The 17,845-nt window shown below is 50.9% G+C and overlaps 1 protein-coding gene across 1 annotated transcript; it reads right to left on the bottom strand.

Annotated features, from left to right (window-relative positions):
- Positions 1-206: 206 nt before the first annotated feature.
- SLC35B4 (solute carrier family 35 member B4) lies at positions 207-17,286 on the bottom strand. Its single transcript, XM_056482283.1, has 10 exons — positions 17,097-17,286; positions 13,083-13,196; positions 12,541-12,643; positions 11,285-11,334; positions 7,444-7,525; positions 4,620-4,680; positions 4,111-4,220; positions 3,867-3,942; positions 3,109-3,184; positions 207-2,630 (listed from the first exon to the last, which is right to left on the bottom strand). Exons 1-10 carry the CDS (start codon positions 17,171-17,173, stop codon positions 2,381-2,383), a joined length of 999 nt encoding a protein of 332 aa, XP_056338258.1. The 5' UTR covers positions 17,174-17,286; the 3' UTR covers positions 207-2,380.
- Between the last annotated feature and the right edge of the window lie 559 nt (positions 17,287-17,845).

Raw genomic sequence — 17,845 nt, forward strand, 5'->3', positions numbered from 1 at the left:
AATTTCTTCCTGGAAAAGGTTGAACAGTGGAGTCCCCATCCCTTCAAAGCTGTGTGGATATGGCACTTGGGGACATGGATGAGTGGTGGCCTTGGCACTGCTGGTAATATTGGATGATCTTAGAGGGCTTTTCCAACCTAAACAATTCCATGATTCCATTAATTTTCCAGTCACCAGCACAGCATGAAATGAGAAACAAACCAAGCAACCTTTGAAGAGGATACAGATTTATTTCACTTTAAAAAAACCATCCCAAACCCCACCCTAAACCCAACCAGCCACCCCAAAAGCAGTGGGGTCCTTCCCTTTTCCAACCTCTGCTAAAAAATAGGTGCTCTGATCTCTACACAAACATTAAAACCAAACTAAACAGCAGCCCCCAGCCTGGAGGGGAGCCTGGATTTAATTAATTTTGGCTAACAAGGCCCCTCTGCCTGGACCTTTCCTCCTCTGTCCTCCAGCAGGAAGGGAATTGCTGCCTATAAATATTCCAAACACTGATCACACCAGGGAGTTTAAAAAAAAAAAATCCCTGACAGCAACAAACAACTCACAGTTGATGTGTTGGGAGTGAAAAGCACATGGTTTAAAAAAGGGAATGCCCAAATCCCCCAAATATTCCCGTGTCCCATGGGAATTGGGGACAACACACAAGGTCCTGGAGAGGAAAAGTGACCCAAGGTATGCACAGAATGTCACACCTGGAGTGTTACAGCTGTGTCAGCTCTGCTCAGTCCTGGATAAAACAATGCCTGGATCCTACAATGCCTGGATCCTACAATCCCTGGTTCTTACAATCCCTGGATCCTACAATCCCTGGTTCTTACAATCCCTGGATCAAACAATGCCTGGATCCCACAATCCCTGATTCCTACAATCCCTGGATCCCCCAATCCCTGGATCCCACAAAGCCTGGATATCACAATCCCTGGATCCCACAATCCCTGGATCCCACAATCCCTGGTTCCTACAATCCCTGGATCCCACAAAGCCTGGATATCACAATCCCTGGATCCCACAATCCCTGGTTCCTACAATCCCTGGATCAAACAATCCCTGGTTTTTACAATCCCTGGATCCCAGAACCCCTGGATAAAACACCCACAGATCTTGAGTTATGGCTCCACTGTTTCCCCACCATGTCTGATCTCTGAAAAACCTCACCCTATTCCTAAAATCCTTCATCCCAAATTTCTCTTGGCTTCCCCACCTCCCCAGTCCCAGCTGAAGCTCCATGTGAAGAGCTTGGAAGATGAAAATCAGGGATAAAGTTTTGCCTCTCTCTGTGTCCCTGGAGCCACCACAAACAGCTGGAACAACACCTGACCTACACCAGCTCAGCCTCCCCATCTACAAAACCCTTGGAAAAATCCCATGGCACTTGAAATTCAGTTTTTCAGGCTCAGGAAAAATGGAAACTGGGAAAAAAAAAATCCTTCAGGACCTCAGGATGGAGCTGCAGGTCCTGGCAGCACCACCTGGCTCTGCCTGGGACAGAGTTCCCTTTTCCCACACTGGGATTTGGGGCTGGGGCTAGACCAGTGCTCCCAGTACAGCATGGAGCCTTTCCCCATCCCCAAGGATGAAGCCAGGAAAGCTGGGAAGAGGATTATCCCAGACAGCTGATAAAAAAAAATAAAATGAAGTAGTTTTGGAAAGGTGACCTTGGCTCAGGGAGTGCTTGGGATGGGTGCTGCCTTTCCATCATGTTGGGATTTTTTTTTTCCATCATTTTTCCTTTATCCCTCCTGGATGCCTCAACTGTCCCAGCTGAGCAGGAATGGGAACAAGGTGCTGCTGCAGGAAAACTGCAGGGAAACTCCAGGAAAACAAGCAGGTGTGACACTGAGGGACAAGGAGCCTTTGCCAGGCTGACACAAAAGCCATGGGGAAGCTGATCCCAACTGGGAAAGGGAGAATAAACCCAGCCCTCTCAGGATCCACTGGCAGCTCCAGCTGGGGCTGCATCCCACAGGCTCCCAGCACAGGGATCAGGGATTCCCACTGGAATGGGGCTCAGCCATCAGCTCCAGACTCTGGGACAATCAAAGGTCAGCACCAGACTGGCTCAGGGTCCAGCTGATCCAAGCCAACACCACAAAAGTTGGGCTCCCAACAAAGCTCTGAGTCAGCTTTTCCTTAAAAAAAGAAAAAAAAAGAGAAAACCTTGGAAGCAAAAGGGTCACATAAAAATGCTGACTCACAGAAAATAACCAGATTGTTTCTCCATAATCCATTCCCAGCAGAGGATCCCCATTTCCCAGGAGCTTGGCACAGCCAACACCTCCCCTGTTATAAAAACACCCCCTGGGGAGGGGCTCCCTGCTGCTCTGCTCTGCTCTGGAAAACCACAGAAAGGTCCCTGCAGGAAGTGCCTGGTTCACTCCTCCTTCAGCCCCCTGCTCCTGCAGCGGGCCAGGAGGGGCCCCAGGCTGTTCCACACCTCTGTGTACATCAGGGTGCCCACGAAGACAAAGGCAGTGCCCAGCCAGTGCCAGCCTGTGAAGGGGTTCTGGAAGTAGAGGATGGAGAAGATGAGGCTGACGAATTTTCGGAGTGTCACCACCAGGGTGACGGTGAGGGACGTGCACTCCGTGGTCAGGATGAACACGCCGCGGATGCAGACGTACCTGGGGCAGGGGGTTAAGGGAGAGCAGGGCTGGACACTGATTGATTGATTGATTGATTGATTGATTGATTCCCTTTGGGGAGATGGGCAGCCTGCTGTGGATAAGGGGAAATTCCCTCCTGGGATCAGCTGGGGTGGAACAGGACACTCCAAACTCAGGGAAACCCCAAATCTCAGATTGTCCCAGCTGAGTTGGACAACAGAAACTCCAAACTCCTCACTTTCCATGGAGCAGAATTCCCAGAATCCCACAATGAACCAGGTGGAAAAGACCTTTAAGTCTTTTGAGATCATCAAATCCAACCTAAAAAACCAAAGTTCCCTTTCCCTGTATTTTTGGAGTTACACCAACAGCAGCTGCCAAGGGCAGGGAAGACTCCAAGGATTTAGGAACCCAGCCCAATCCTGCTGTGCCACCCCAGTGGGATAGAGGATAGAGGATAAAGGATAAAGGATAAAGGAAAAAGGATAAAGGATACTGGGTGATGACATTCATGAGGAGGTAGAACCACATGATTGGCAGGGTCAGGCCGAGCACTGGCACCTGGAACAGCTCTGCAGGAAATAAAGGATGGGATGAGGTCACTGCTGGAGGAGTTCCCTCCTTCCCAGGACTAACCATGATCCAGGACCCTCCCTGCAGCCTGGCAATTCCAGTGGGAAAATAAGGAAAAATTAGGAAAAACATTAAGAGAAAAGCTCTGTCTCGCTCTCCTGTGTCAGAGCTCTTGTGCTGGAGGAATCCACTCTGCTCCCATGGCAAATCCTGAGGAGCAGCAGCAAAAAAAAAAAATCCCAGCAAGTTCATGTTTATATCCCTCACTGAGGATTAGGATTTTTGAGCTACCACATTGCTTTTCCCAGGGATCACTCTTGGTGGTTGGTGTGTGGCAATTAATAAGAAACTTGGGCTTTAATTATGGAATCATGGAATGGTTCCTCAAATTCCACCCCCTGCCATGGGCAGGGACACTTTCCATTCTCCCAGAGTACTCCAAGCCCTGTCCAAGCTGGCCTTGGACACTTTCAGGGATCCAGGAGCAGCCACAGCTTCTCTGGGAATTCCATCCCAGCTCCTCCCCACCCTCACAGCCAGGAATTCCTTCCTGCAAAAATTCCTCAAAATTCAAGGGGCTTGGAAAACCCCCCGAGCTGCCAGCATGCACAACTGCAGGAAGGAAACTTCCCAGAGGGATTTTCCAGAGGAAAGGCAAAGGCCAGGAGCACAGATCCTCACCAGACTGGTTGAAGAGCACAGCATGCTGGTAAATGTTGGGAGCCAGGAGCAGGAATCCTGGGAGTGGCAGGGCGTGCTGGGGGGAGAAACAAATCCATGGTGGGATCAGGGGTGGGAATCCACCCCAATTCCCTGCTGGATCAGAACAGGCTCCTCACTGCTCCATCCTGCAGTGGGGGATCCTTTTTGTGCCCAATCCAGCAGTGGAAGGGAGCCTGGAGCAGGGAATGCCCCAAGGACTCACGTTGTAGAACAGGGCTTCCTTGGAGTGCTTCCCAAATTTCTGGTACAGAGTCTCCTGGAAAATCCCCATCCTGGCAGACATCAGCAGGGCAAAGGTGAGGGCAGCAATACCTGCAAGGGAAGCATAGCCCTGCAGCTTCAACTCACCAAATTTGGCTTTCAGGGCAAAAAACCCCACAAAATTCCCAGACTTGATAAGACAACTGGTAACAGTTCTGGGGTTTGATTATAGGTTGAGATCCAAGAGATCTCTTAAAAAAAACAGGAACGCAGTTTGTGCCACTTCTGATAATAATCAATCCCAGATTTCCCACAAAGCCACCAGTAGACCCAGGTTGGAGGTAGAAAAGCAGAGTTTAAAGCAGAGTTTAAAGCCTCCTCTGTGAAATCCTGTGCTGAAGGAACACCTGCAGCAGCCCCAGCCCCTCTCCTCTCCCTCTCTGCTCCAGGCTTTGGCCAAGAGAATTCCAAGAATCCTGCCAGCATCCCAGAAATGTGGCCCTCACATACCCAGCAACCACCAGAGGAAAGCCTGGGGTCCATCCTCTTGATTTAAGCTGGAGTCAGATGCCTGAAGGGAGACACAAGAGTCACCAAGAGCCAGCAGGTCCCTGCCCCAGGGATGCAGAGATTCCAGCAGAAAAGGGGCAGAGTCTGATAAATCAGGATTTTTCCTGAAAGGAACAGCCTGGTTTGATGAGACTGAACCCTTTAAAGCACAAAAATAATCAGGGTCACTTGTCAAGCTCTCAAAGCCAGTCCATTCCCAGCTTCCTGTGCCCTCATCCCATTCCCAGGTTTCTGTGTCCCCATTCCCACATTCCTGTGTCCCCATTCCCAGGCTCTGTGTCTCCATTCCCAAATTCCTGTGTCCCCATTCCCAGGTTCCTGTGTCCCATTCCCAGATTCCTGTATCCCATTCCCACATTCCTGTGTCCCATTCCCAGGTTCCTGTGTCCCCATTCCCAGGTTCCTGTGTCCCATTCCCACATTCCTGTGTCCCCATTCCCAGGTTCCTGTGTCCCCATTCCCACATTCCTGTGTCCCATTCCCAGGTTCCTGTGTCCCCATTCCCATGTTCCTGTGTCCCATTCCCACATTCCTGTGTCCCCATTCCCAAGTTCCTGTGTCCCATTCCCAGGTTCCTGTGTCCCCATTCCCAGGTTCCTGTGTCCCATTCCCACATTCCTGTGCCCCATTCCCAGGTTCCTGTGTCCCATTCCCACATTCCTGTGTCCCCATTCCCAGGTTCCTGTGTCCCCATTCCCACATTCCTGTGTCCCATTCCCAGGTTCCTGTGTCCCCATTCCCATGTTCCTGTGTCCCATTCCCACATTCCTGTGTCCCCATTCCCAAGTTCCTGTGTCCCATTCCCAGGTTCCTGTGTCCCCATTCCCAGGTTCCTGTGTCCCATTCCCACATTCCTGTGCCCCATTCCCAGGTTCCTGTGTCCCATTCCCAGGTTCCTGTGTCCCCATTCCCAGGCTCCTGTGTCCCCATTCCCAGGCTCCTGTGTCCCATTCCCACATTCCTGTGCCCCATTCCCACATTCCTGTGTCCCATTCCCAGGTTCCTGTGTCCCATTCCCACGTTCCTGTGTCCCCATTCCCAGGTTCCTGTGTCCCCATTCCCAGGTTCCTGTGTCCCATTCCCAGGTTCCTGTGTCCCCATTCCCAGGTTCCTGTATCCCATTCCCACATTCCTGTGTCCCCATTCCCATGTTCCTGTGTCCCATTCCCACATTCCTGTGTCCCCATTCCCTGGTTCCAGTGTCCCATTCCCACATTCCTGTGTCCCATTCCCAGGTTCCTGTGTCCCCATTCCCAGATTCCTGTGTCCCCATTCCCTGGTTCCTGTGTCCCATTCCCAGCTTCCTGTATCCCATTCCCAGGTTCCTGTGTCCCCATTCCCAGGTTCCTGTGTCCCATTCCCAGGTTCCTGTGTCCCATTCCCACATTCCTGTGTCCCCATTCCCATGTTCCTGTGTCCCATTCCCACATTCCTGTGTCCCCATTCCCAGATTCCTGTGTCCCATTCCCACATTCCTGTGTCCCCATTCCCAGGTTCCTGTGTCCCCATTCCCAGGCTCTGTGTCCCCATTCCCAGGCTCCTGTGTCCCCATTCCCATGTTCCTGTGTCCCCATTCCCAGGTTCCTGTGTCCCATTCCCACATTCCTGTGTCCCCATTCTCACGTTCCTGTGTCCCCATTCCCAGGCTCCTGTGTCCCCATTCCCAGGTTCCTGTGTCCCATTCCCACATTCCTGTGCCCCATTCCCAGGTTCCTGTGTCCCCATTCCCAGGCTCCTGTGTCCCCATTCCCAGGCTCCTGTGTCCCATTCCCACATTCCTGTGCCCCATTCCCACATTCCTGTGTCCCATTCCCAGGTTCCTGTGTCCCATTCCCACGTTCCTGTGTCCCCATTCCCAGGTTCCTGTGCCCCATTCCCAGGTTCCTGTGTCCCATTCCCAGGTTCCTGTGTCCCCATTCCCACATTCCTGTGTCCCCATTCCCACATTCCTGTGTCCCCATTTCCTGGACTCTGGCCAATCCCCATTCAAGATCTAAAAACACAACTAAATCCAAGTTTATGGTTAAGAAATTGAGGAAATCAGGCTGAGGGCACAACTTGACTTGCCTCAGCTCTCTCCCTGTGGTTCAGGGAAAATCAAATTATTCACCTTTGCCCAACTGTCAGCTCTATCCCAAAATTCCAGCCCTGCTGGGAGCTGATCTGGATTAACAGCCCAGCCCTTCCTCAGCCACTGTGAGGATAAAAAGCTCTGAAATGATGGGGAATTTGGAGCTTTGACAGCTCCCTTTCATCCCAGCCTCTCTCAGCTGGATTAAGTGCAGCCAATTTTCACTTTGCTACAACTTTGTGCCATTTTTTTGTCACCAGCTGACAGGGTCAGGCTGAGGGTGCTGCCCCAGGAAAAGCTCTGAGTGTTTTCCACATGGATTTGCTTCCCTCCCTCCTGCTCTCCAAGCACAGGCAACTTTATTTTCAGGGAAAAATCCAGCCTGAAAGACAACAATCTCTTGTGGGGTGGGAAGAGGGAGGATTTCAGATGGTTCAGTTTTATTTAGGATTCACCTGCTCCTGCCTGCAACAAGGCAAAAAAAAAAGCAGCTTTTTTCTGTTACCTCTGAGGCAAAAAAAAATTAAAAAAATATATTTATTCCCAACAAAAAGCAACATGTAATTAAATGAAACCACAAATCTGTACATCCAAACCACAGGAAAAATCAAACCAGGAGGAAAAGCTCATGAATAATCAGAAAAGGGAATTCCTGAGGCTCCCAGTGTGACCCTGTCCCTCCCCAGTCCTTACCACTTGCTTGGCAGACATGAAGGTGCAGGTGAAGATGCCCAGGGACACCAGGGCTATGGAGGTGTACTTGGACACACTGTACCTGCACAGGGGACAAGGGACATGTCACCAGCCCTGCCTGCTGTCCCTGCTGCTGTCCCTGCTGCTGTCCCTGCTGCTGTCCCTGCCTGCTGCTCCTGCCTCCTGCTGTCCCTGCTGTCCCTGCTGCTGCTGTCCCTGCTGCTGCTGTCCCTGCTGCTGTCCCTGCTGCTGTCACTGCTGCTGTCCCTGCTGTCCCTGCTGCTGTCCCTGCTGCTGTCCCTGCTGCTGTCCCTGCTGCTGTCCCTGCTGCTGTCCCTGCTGCTGTCCCTGCTGCTGTCCCTGCTGCTGTCCCTGCCTCCTGCTGTCCCTGCTGCTGCTGTCCCTGCTGCTGTCCCTGCCTGCTGTCACTGCTGCTGTCCCTCCTGCTGTCCCTGCTGCTGTCCCTGCTGCTGTCCCTCCCTGCTGCTGTCCCTGCCTCCTGCTGTCCCTGCTGCTGTCCCTGCTGACCAAGCTGCTGTCCCTGCTGCTGTCCCTGCTGCTGTCCCTGCTGCTGTCCCTGCTGCTGCTGTCCCTGCCTGCTGTCCCTGCTGCTGCTGTCCCTCCTGCTGTCCCTGCTGCTGCCCCTGCTGCTGCTGTCCCTGCTGCTGTCCCTGCCTGCTGTCCCTGCCTCCTGCTGTCCCTGCTGCTGTCCCTGCTGCTGTCCCTCCCTGCTGCTGTCCCTGCCTGCTGTCCCTGCTGCTGCTGTCCCTGCTGCTGTCCCTGCTGCTGTCCCTCCCTGCTGCTGTCCCTGCTGCTGTCCCTGCCTGCTGTCCCTGCCTCCTGCTGTCCCTGCTGCTGTCCCTGCTGCTGTCCCTGCTGCTGTCCCTCCCTGCTGCTGTCCCTGCCTGCTGCTGTCCCTGCCTCCTGCTGTCCCTGCTGCTGTCCCTGCTGCTGCTGTCCCTGCTGCTGTCCCTCCCTGCTGCTGTCCCTCCCTGCTGCTGTCCCTGCCTCCTGCTGTCCCTGCTGTCCCTGCTGCTGTCCCTGCTGTACAGGCCTGCTGTCCCTGCTGCTGTCCCTGCTGCTGTCCCTGCCTCCTGCTGTCCCTGCTGCTGTCCCTGCCTGCTGTCCCTGCCTCCTGCTGTCCCTGCTACTGTCCCTGCTGCTGTCCCTCCCTGCTGCTGTCCCTGCCTGCTGTCCCTGCTGCTGCTGTCCCTGCCTGCTGTCCCTGCTGCTGTCCCTGCCTGCTGCTGTCCCTGCTGCTGTCCCTGCTGTCCCTGCTGCTGCTGTCCCTGCTGCTGTCCCTGCTGTCCCTGCTGCTGTCATCCCTGCTCCACACTGGGACAGCAGCTCACTCACTGCCACCTCCCAGCCCTGGGGGGCAGCTGAGCCAGCCCAGCACCTACAGCAGCTGTTCTCCCAGCATTTAGCCCAGTTTATCCCAAAATTTACTCCAGTTTATCCCAATATTTATTCCAGTTTATCCCAATATTTATTCCAGTTTCACTCAATATTTAGCCCAGTTTATCCCAATATTTATCCCAGCATTTATCCCAGTTTATCCCAATATTTACCCCAGTTTATCCCAATACTTACCCCAGTTTCTCCCATTATTTACCCCAATTTATCCCAATATTTACCCCAGTTTATCCCAATACTTACCCCAGTTTCTCCCATTATTTACCCCAGTTTATCCCAATATTTACCCCAGTTTATACCAACATATACGCAAGTTTATCCTGATATTTATCCGAGTTTATCCAAAAATTTACCCCAGTTTCTCCCAATATTTATCCCAGTTTCTCCCATTATTTACCCCAATTTATCCCAGCATTTACCTCAGTTTATCCCAATATTTATCCCAGTTTCTCTTGATATTTATCCCAGTTTATCCCAGCATTTATCCCAATATTTACTCCAGTTTATCCCAATACTGACCCCAGTTTATCCCAATATTTATCCCAGTTTCTCTTGATATTTATCCCAGTATATCCCAATATTTACCCCAGTTTATCCCAATATTTACCCCAGTTTATACCAACATATACCCCAGTTTATCCTGATATTTATCCGAGTTTATCCAAAAATTTACCCCAGATCCTCCCAATATTTATCCCAGTTTCTCCCAATATTTACACAGTTTATCCCAACATTTACCCCAGTTTATCCCAATATTTATCCCAGTTTACCCCAGTTTCTCCCAACATGAATCCCGGTTTCTCCCACCACTTATCCCAGTTTATCCCACAGCTCCAGCCTTGGCTCTGTGCAGGCACAGCTCATTGCCAGCCACAACAGCAGCACTGTCAGCCTGTTCTCTGTCAGCCTGTTCTCTGCCTGTTCTCAGCCTGTTCTCTGCCTGTTCTCTGCCTGTTCTCTGCCTGTTCTCTGCCTGTTCTCATCCTGTTCTCAGCCTGTTTTCAGCCTGTTCTCTGCCTGCTCTCTGCCTGCTCTCTGCCTGTTCTCAGCCTGTTCTCTACCTGTTCTCTCTGCCTGTTCTCTGCCTGTTCTCTGCCTGTTCTCAGCTTGTTCTCTGCCTGTTCTCAGCCTGCTCTCTGCCTGTTCTCAGCCTGCTCTCTGCCTGTTCTCTCAGCCTGTTCTCAGCCTGTTCTCTGCCTGCTCTCTGCCTATTCTCAGCCTGTTCTCAGCCTGTTCTCAGCTTGTTCTCAGCCTGTTCCCAGCCTGCTCTCTGCCTGTTCTCAGCCTGCTCTCTGCCTGTTCTCAGCCTGTTCTCTGCCTGTTCTCAGCCTGCTCTCTCTCTGCCTGTTCTCTGCCTGTTCTCAGCCTGCTCTCTGCCTGTTCTCAGCCTGTTCTCTGTCTGTTCTCTGCCTGTTCTCTACCTGTTATCAGCTTGTTCTCTCAGCCTGTTCTCAGCCTGTTCTCTGCCTGTTCTCTCTGCCTGCTCTCAGCCTGTTCTCAGCCTGCTCTCTGCCTGTTCTCTGTCTGTTCTCTCTGCCTGCTCTCTGCCTGTTCTCAGCCTGCTCTCTGTCTGTTCTCTGCCTGCTCTCTGCCTGTTCTCTGCCTGTTCTCTGTCTGTTCTCAGCCTGCTCTCTGCCTGTTCTCTGCCTGTTCTCTCTGCCTGTTCTCAGCCTGTTCTCAGCCTGCTCTCTGCCTGTTCTCTGTCTGTTCTCTGCCTGCTCTCTGCCTGTTCTCAGCCTGTTCTCTGCCTGTTCTCTGCCTGTTCTCAGCCGGTTCTCAGCCTGTTCTCATCCTGTTCTCAGCTTGTTCTCAGCCTGTTCCCAGCCTGCTCTCTGCCTGTTCTCTCAGCCTGTTCTCTACCTGTTCTCTACCTGTTCTCAGCCTGTTCCCAGCCTGCTCTCTGCCTGTTCTCAGCCTGCTCTCTGCCTGTTCTCTCTGCCTGTTCTCAGCCTGTTCTCAGCCTGTTCTCTGCCTGTTCCCTGCCTGCTCTCTGCCTGTTCTCTCTGCCTGTTCTCAGCCTGTTCTCAGCCTGTTCTCTGCCTGTTCCCTGCCTGTTCTCTGCCTGTTCCCAGCCTGTTCTCAGCCTGTTCTCTGCCTGTTCTCAGCACTGCTGGAGCCCCAATCCCCAGCAGGAGGGAGGCACTGAGCTCCATCCCACCACAGCCAGCACAGCATCCCCCAGGAGAATTCCACAACAGCCAGGAGTGAACACAGAGCCTGCAGCTGTGTGGAAAATCTCTTCCCAGCCCATAATTCCACCCAAGAAAGGAGGGAGAGGTGGAAATGCAGAAGGAGATGTTTCAGCCTCTGTTCCATGCTCTCTGTCCCAGTTTCCCATCATTAAAATCAGAATATTTAATGAGACAGCCACCAGGATGAAGTCTGTGGCAGAGCATTCCCCAAAGATATGACGTCTGTGATTTACCTTTTCTTCAGGATGATGATCCCAAGAGCCATGCTTGCTATGAGAGAACCCTGGGGAAAAAAAGAAAAAAAAAAAAGGGAAAACCAAAACAGGTCAGCAGGCCAGAATTCCCCAGACTGGGATGCTCAGTTCAGAGGGACACTACAAACACAAAAATGTGTGCTGGATGCCAAAGAGAAATGACAGGTTTGAAGCAGGAAAACTGATAGGGAGAAGAAGCAGCTTCCTTAAGGTTGGATATTGGGAAAATTCCTGCCCTGAAAGGGTTTTCCAGCCCTGGCACAGCTGCCCAGGGCAGGTGGAGTCCCCTTGGAGGGATTTAAAGCCATGAGGATGTGGCACTTGGGGACAAGGGGCAGTGGTGGCCTTGGCAGTGCTGGGAATGGTTGGACTCCGTGAGTTTAAAGTTCTTTTTCTGCCTCAGTGATTCCATGATTCTGAGTCCCTTCATCCAGGAAAAGGGGAGAAGGTGAGCTGGGTGCCTTGGGAACAAAGATACTGGGTTGGATTTCTCCTTTTTTTCTTTAGTGTGTGACCAGACCTGGTCAGTTCCCACTGGTTTAACTGGGAACAGGAGCCCAGCTCCAGGGACTGACTGGAGGACCAGAACCACCCCTCACAGCTCATGTGGAGACATCTCCTTCAGTCTGGGCTGGTTTTATCCTTTTGAACCTCTCCTAACTGCAGATATTCCACCCCCAGGGCAAACAGCTGCCATCAGCAGATTTTGTTATCCTGAACAGCTGGGGCTCCATTTCTTTGGGTTTGAAAAGATCTTTTAGCTTGGAACTCATCCACAATTAAGGGAAGATGCAGTTCAATGTTGGTTTTTTTTCCAAAGCAAAGACCTGTGCAGGTGGAATTAGGCCAAATTCCAAATCTCAAATCCATGCTCTGACCTGAGTTCAAGACCAGAACATTAATTTGGTGGCAGGGAAAGCTGGATCCTTTTGGCCAGCCAGAGTCTGGGATTGGTTTGTCACTGTCACTTCCCCCTCACCTTTGGAATTCCAAAGCCTGTCTGAGGCTGTTTCCCTGTTTAATTTAAGAATTAATCTGGAATTTAATGATCAACACCATCCAGTGAAACCTTTGCAGCTGAGCTTTGGAGAGAAGCTGCTCTCCCACCAGCTGGAATTCAGGATCTCCAGAGGGGTTTGGTGCTCTCAGGTGGCAGGACACAGCAGAAATGATGGGATGGCAGCCCCAGGAGGAGGAGGAGGAGGAGGAGGAGGAGGAGGGGAGGAGGAGCTCACCGAGCGGAAGATCATGTGCAGCGGCATCGCGATGTTCAGGTTCAGGGCGTAGTTATTGACCACACTGACGGTGAAGAACATGGCCACCATGATGAAATAGTTCCTGAAAGATGGATAAACACCCAGGAGATGGGCAGGAACCTCCCTGAGATGCTGAGAGACCCCTCAGGAATGAGCATGGGATGCACAGAGAGGTCTGGAGCAAAGCAGAACTCCCGGGTGTGTCACCAAGTTCATCCCCACTGGAGAAATGCAATGTGAATTTGGGTGATTTTTCCACTCCCACCACACCAAATCCCAGAGATAAAAAGCTCTTTAAGCACAGCAAACTCTTCCCTGTGCAAAACTCTTCCCAAGACAGGGCAATTTCCCATTAAAAATTCCTGATAAATGAGTGTGGATTTTATCCAGCTTCCCTCCCAACGTGGCTCTGCAGATGGGATTACCCAGGATAAGTGGAAAAGCCATTTTATACAAAACATTTTTGGAGATAAGAGAGATCCAGGTGCAATTCCTGACTGGGAAAAACCTTGGATTTGTACCTGATGGGGATGGCTGGGCTCTTCCTCCCAAAATTGGCCTCGAAGATAAAACCTTCCACTGCAATAAACAGGAACTGGGAGAAGGTCACGATGTTCCCACACCCTGGGAACTGCCTGCAGGCATGGAGAGACAAACATCAGAGCCATCCCATGGAGAACAAACTCTAAATCAACAAAAACAGGCAGCAGCTCCTGAGCCTCACCCTGGAGAAGCTTCACTCTTGGTTTATCCACCTGAATTTGCTCAGTCAGGACAAGAAGCAAAACTAAAAACTGCTGGATTTCCCTTTTCCCCATGGAAAGTGGTTTTAGGAGGATTCTGTCCCTTCCTAAAAGCTGCTCTGCGTGTTGGAGGTGAGGGAAAAGGCAGCTGGAAATTCAATATTCCTCATTCCTACCAAGCTCAAGTCTGTGCTGTCCCTTGCTTCAGATTTGTTTGATTTCCTCTAAAAAAAAAAGCTTCCCCTGGGATTTCTGGATGCCCAAAAAAAAAACTTTGGTTGTAGGTTCTAAAAGGGACTAAAACTGGCAGTAAATCCCATGTGACACCCACAAATCTTGTTCATGTGACACCAACTCCACAAGGTTTCAAAACCCAAAAAATTTCATTTTTAGCTCAAAAGGGACCCTCTCAGTCCCTTTTTGTCCCCTCCTAGAAGAAGCCAGGAATTCAGAAATGCCACTGAGCAAACCAAGGTTTGTGTTTATTTATAGGAATTCTACACCAGGGAATTCAAACAAAACCTTCCCTGCACCCTGATCCTCCCTAAGGAGCTCCCAGGGAAGAATTTCTTGGGAAGCAGAAGCTCAGAGGAGGCTGTGGCAGGGTAGATAATGAAAAAAACTCCTGGAAAATAGAGGTATTTAAGGAATTTTTCCTTTTTTTTTTTCTGGTGCAATACAGAAACTGAGGTCAAGGATTCCTGGGAGAGCCCTGCTCCTCATGGAACATGCTGGATGCAGTTTTGCAGGATTCAAGCTGGGAAATGCCCTGGAAAACAGGAATTTCCAAATTCTCCTCAGTCACCCCACAGAGCTCTCAGAAGCAGCAGCAACCTGGGCAATGCAGGAACTGGAAAAATCCCTTTTTCCTGCTTTTTTTTTCCAGGGATAGGCACCACCCTGAGCCACTCCCCTCTGCCCACAATTCCCACATCATTGTCCATAAAACTTCAATGCCTGAGGCTGAAAAGGTCCAAAAGTTCCTTGGAGAAAGGGAGGAAGCAGAGCCAGAAGCTCCAGGATTGCAAATCTTATCTTCAACCTTATTTCCAATCTTATCTCCAACTTTATTTCCAATCTTATCTCCAGAGAGGATCACAAGAGCTCTAAAGCTGGGATCCAAGAATTGGACTTTACCTTTTCCCAGATCACAGATCCCAGGACATGACCCCACTTTATCAGCAGTGTTGGCACTCAGGGTTTTGTGCTGGCTGATAAGAGATAAGAAATGTCCCTGTCTTTGGCTCACAATCCTCACTCAGATCCACCTAAAAAATGAGATAAATCTCAATTTATCAACCCAAGATCTGCTTCAGCTGTAGGCAAATGAAAAGAGTCCTCCCAGCAAGAAGTTTCCCTGCTCTCTCTCCATGGAAAGGGAGAAAATCTGATTTTTAGGGCTTGATTTACCTCCCTTCTACAGAAATTTAAGCCCCTTATATCAAGATATTTGAGATTTCTTGTTCTGCCTCCACAGCCCAGGAGAAATATTTCTCTCCTCTCCTCTGTAGTCACTCTCCACACATTTAAATCTTTTGTCTGCCCTCAGGCATATCCAGACTAAACACTTCTCATTCCTTTATTTTCCTTATAAATCCTGAGCAAATTTATTCCCAGTCACCTTTGCTGCTCCTCACCAGCCTGCTCACTGCATTTTCCTGCTCCAGGATTTTGTTTGTTATGGGAATATTCATCTGCAGGAGGAACTTTTCCTTCCAAAACCAAACAAAATAATTGGTATTATCCCAATTTTGGCACTAAAGGTGAGCAGGGCAAGTAAAAGGCACAGAATTGAGCTGTGAGGAATGGAGGAATTTTTAAAGTCAATAAGAGGTGCTGCTTAAAAGAAGGTTTTGTGTGAAAAACAGTTTTTTTCCTTGATGTCTGCAACTGGACTTGTGGAATTTGCTGCTCTGGGGTTCAGCCACCTTTGAATAATTCAGTTTTTGAGTAAGGTCAAATATTTTGGTTTAAGGTTTGCTTGGAGGAGCCAAGAGTGGCAAAAAGCCAAATCCAAAGGTTTCTTTGCTTCCAAAGGGTTCATTCCTCCTCTGGCACTGATGCTGCAACACAAGTCAAGCAGGAAAAGCAGAAGTTGGAGCAATCTCTGGGAGAAAAGACAACTCCCTAAAATATCTCTTTTTCCAGGAACTGCTTCTTGATTTATCCAGGGGTTGTGCAACCAGGTGTGAAAGCACCTGACTCCCAACTGCTGGATTTTGCAGTCCATTTTTCCATTAAAAATCTGGGATATTGATGGGCTGGGAGGGAGGAAGGGCTGGTTTGAAAGCTGGAGTGCTCTGAGGGCTCAGGGGTGCAGCCCCACGCTGACTCACTGGGATTTTACACCCAAAACCAGTGCAGGAATCAGTTTTTTTTTTTCCAGTCAGGCCTTCCCAGCCCTTTGCCAAGCCCTTCCAGCCTTCCTCCATCAGGGTGAGGAAGGTGAGATCCCCAAAAACATCAGGGTGAGATCCCCAAAAACATCATGAGATCCTTAAAAACATCAGGGTGATGAGGATTAATTTTCCTGACAGTGAGAAAGGTGAGATCCCTAAAAACATCAGAGTGAGGAAGCTGAGATCCCCAAAAACTTCAGGGTGAGATCCCTAAAAACATCAGGGTGAGATCCCCAAAAACATCAGGGTGAGGAAGGTGAGGCCCCTAAAAATATCAGGGTCAGAAAGGTGAGATCCCCCCAAAAACATCAGGGTGAGGAAAGTGAGATTCCTAAAAACATCAGGGTGAGATCCCTAAAAATATCAGGGTGAGGAAGGTAAGGTCCCCAAAAACATCAAGGTGAGGAAGGTGAGATCCCCAAAAATATCAGAATGAGATCCTTAAAAACATCAAGGTGCAATCCCCAAAAATATCAGGGTGAGATCCCTAAAAATACCAGGGTGAGATCCCTAAAAACATCAGAATGAGATCCCTAAAAACATCAGGGTGAGATCCCCAAAAACATCAGGGTGAGGAAGGTGAGATCCCCAAAAACATCAGGGTGAGAAAGATGAGATCTCCAAAAACATCAGGGTGAGGAAGATGAGATCCCTAAAAACATCAGAATGAGATCCCTTAAAAGCATCAGGGTAGATCCCCAAAAACATCAGGGTGAGGAAGGTGAAATCCCCAAAAACATCAAGGTGAGGAAGGTGAGATGCCTAAAGACTTCAGGGTGAAATCTCCAAAAACATAGTGAGGAAGGTGAGGTCCCCCCAGAAACATCAGGGTGAGGAAGGTGAGATGCCCAAAAATATCAGAATGAGATCCTTAAAAACATCAAGGTGAGATCCCCAAAAACATCAGGGTGAGAAAAGTGAGATCCCTAAAAACATCAAGGTGAGGAAGATGAGGTCCCCAAAAACATTAGAATGAGATGCCTTAAAAACATCAGGGTAGATCCCCAAAAACATCAGGGTGAGGAAGGTGAAATCCCCAGAACGATGGAATTCAAGGGGACTCGGTGACTTTGCAGCGAGTCACGATTCCCAAGCTCGCAGTCCCAGCTGAGAACATTCCCGGCCGTCCCCAGGCGCAGCTTCCTCACAGTAACGGGGTGGGATTTGCTGGGACAACCCCAAAAAAACCCCAAAACACCCCAAAAACCCCCCGGAGCCCCTCACACGGCGATGATCCCGGTGCGGGCTCAGCGATGAGGAGCCCCACAGCCTGAGGGGGTAAAACCCCCACAGGGACACCCCAAACCCCCAAAGCGGGCACCTCACAACCCGATCCCATCGGGATGGGCTCGCTGACCCCTCAGCCCCCCAAACCCTCCCGGCGGCCCCGCACCTGGCCAGCAGCTCCAGGAACACCACGTTGCTGCAGCAGCCGCCGAACACCAGCCCCACAGCCACAGCCGGGTGCATGGTGTCGCTCCGGGCAGCGAGGCGGCGTCCCGGGCCGTGCCCGCATCCCGATCCCGGGATTCTGCCCCGCTCCCGGCCCCGGCCCCGCCGCCCCCGCTTCCTCCGGCCGCCGGTAGTTCGCTCCCCGCCGCCGTGAGGACTACAACTCCCGGCAGGTTCCGCGCCGCCTCAGCGCGGCTCCTGGTAGTCGCTCCGCCGCGGGGCATGTCGGGAGTTGTAGTTCTGAGGTGAAAGGTGCAATGGCGGCGCTGAGGTGGCGTCAGGGGGAGGCGCGGCTGAAGCGCTGTTCGTGACGAGGAGCGGCCCGAAATTGACTTTTTGGGGTTATTTAGTGACCCCAAAACGCCAGTTAGAGGCAGTTCCTAAAGATTCCGTGCCAAAGGATTCTTTTGCTGTTCAAAATAGCAATTATTATCGGAGAGCTGGAGGTGCTCACCTGGAGAAGGGAATTCAGGGAGAGCTTCCAGCACATTGCAGGGAATCCAGGAGAGCTGGAGAGGGACTGGGAACAAGGGATGGAGGGACAGGACACAGGGAATTGGGAAAGGGGAGATTGGGGAATTAGGAATTGCTGGCTGGGCTGGAATTGCCAGAGAATCCCTGGATCCCTGCAATGTCCCAGGAAGGATTGGAGCAGCCTGGGATGTGGGAGGTGTCCCTGCCATGAGCTCT

This window comes from Oenanthe melanoleuca, chromosome 1A (assembly GCF_029582105.1).
Source record: "Oenanthe melanoleuca isolate GR-GAL-2019-014 chromosome 1A, OMel1.0, whole genome shotgun sequence".
Classification (NCBI taxonomy): domain Eukaryota; kingdom Metazoa; phylum Chordata; class Aves; order Passeriformes; family Muscicapidae; genus Oenanthe; species Oenanthe melanoleuca.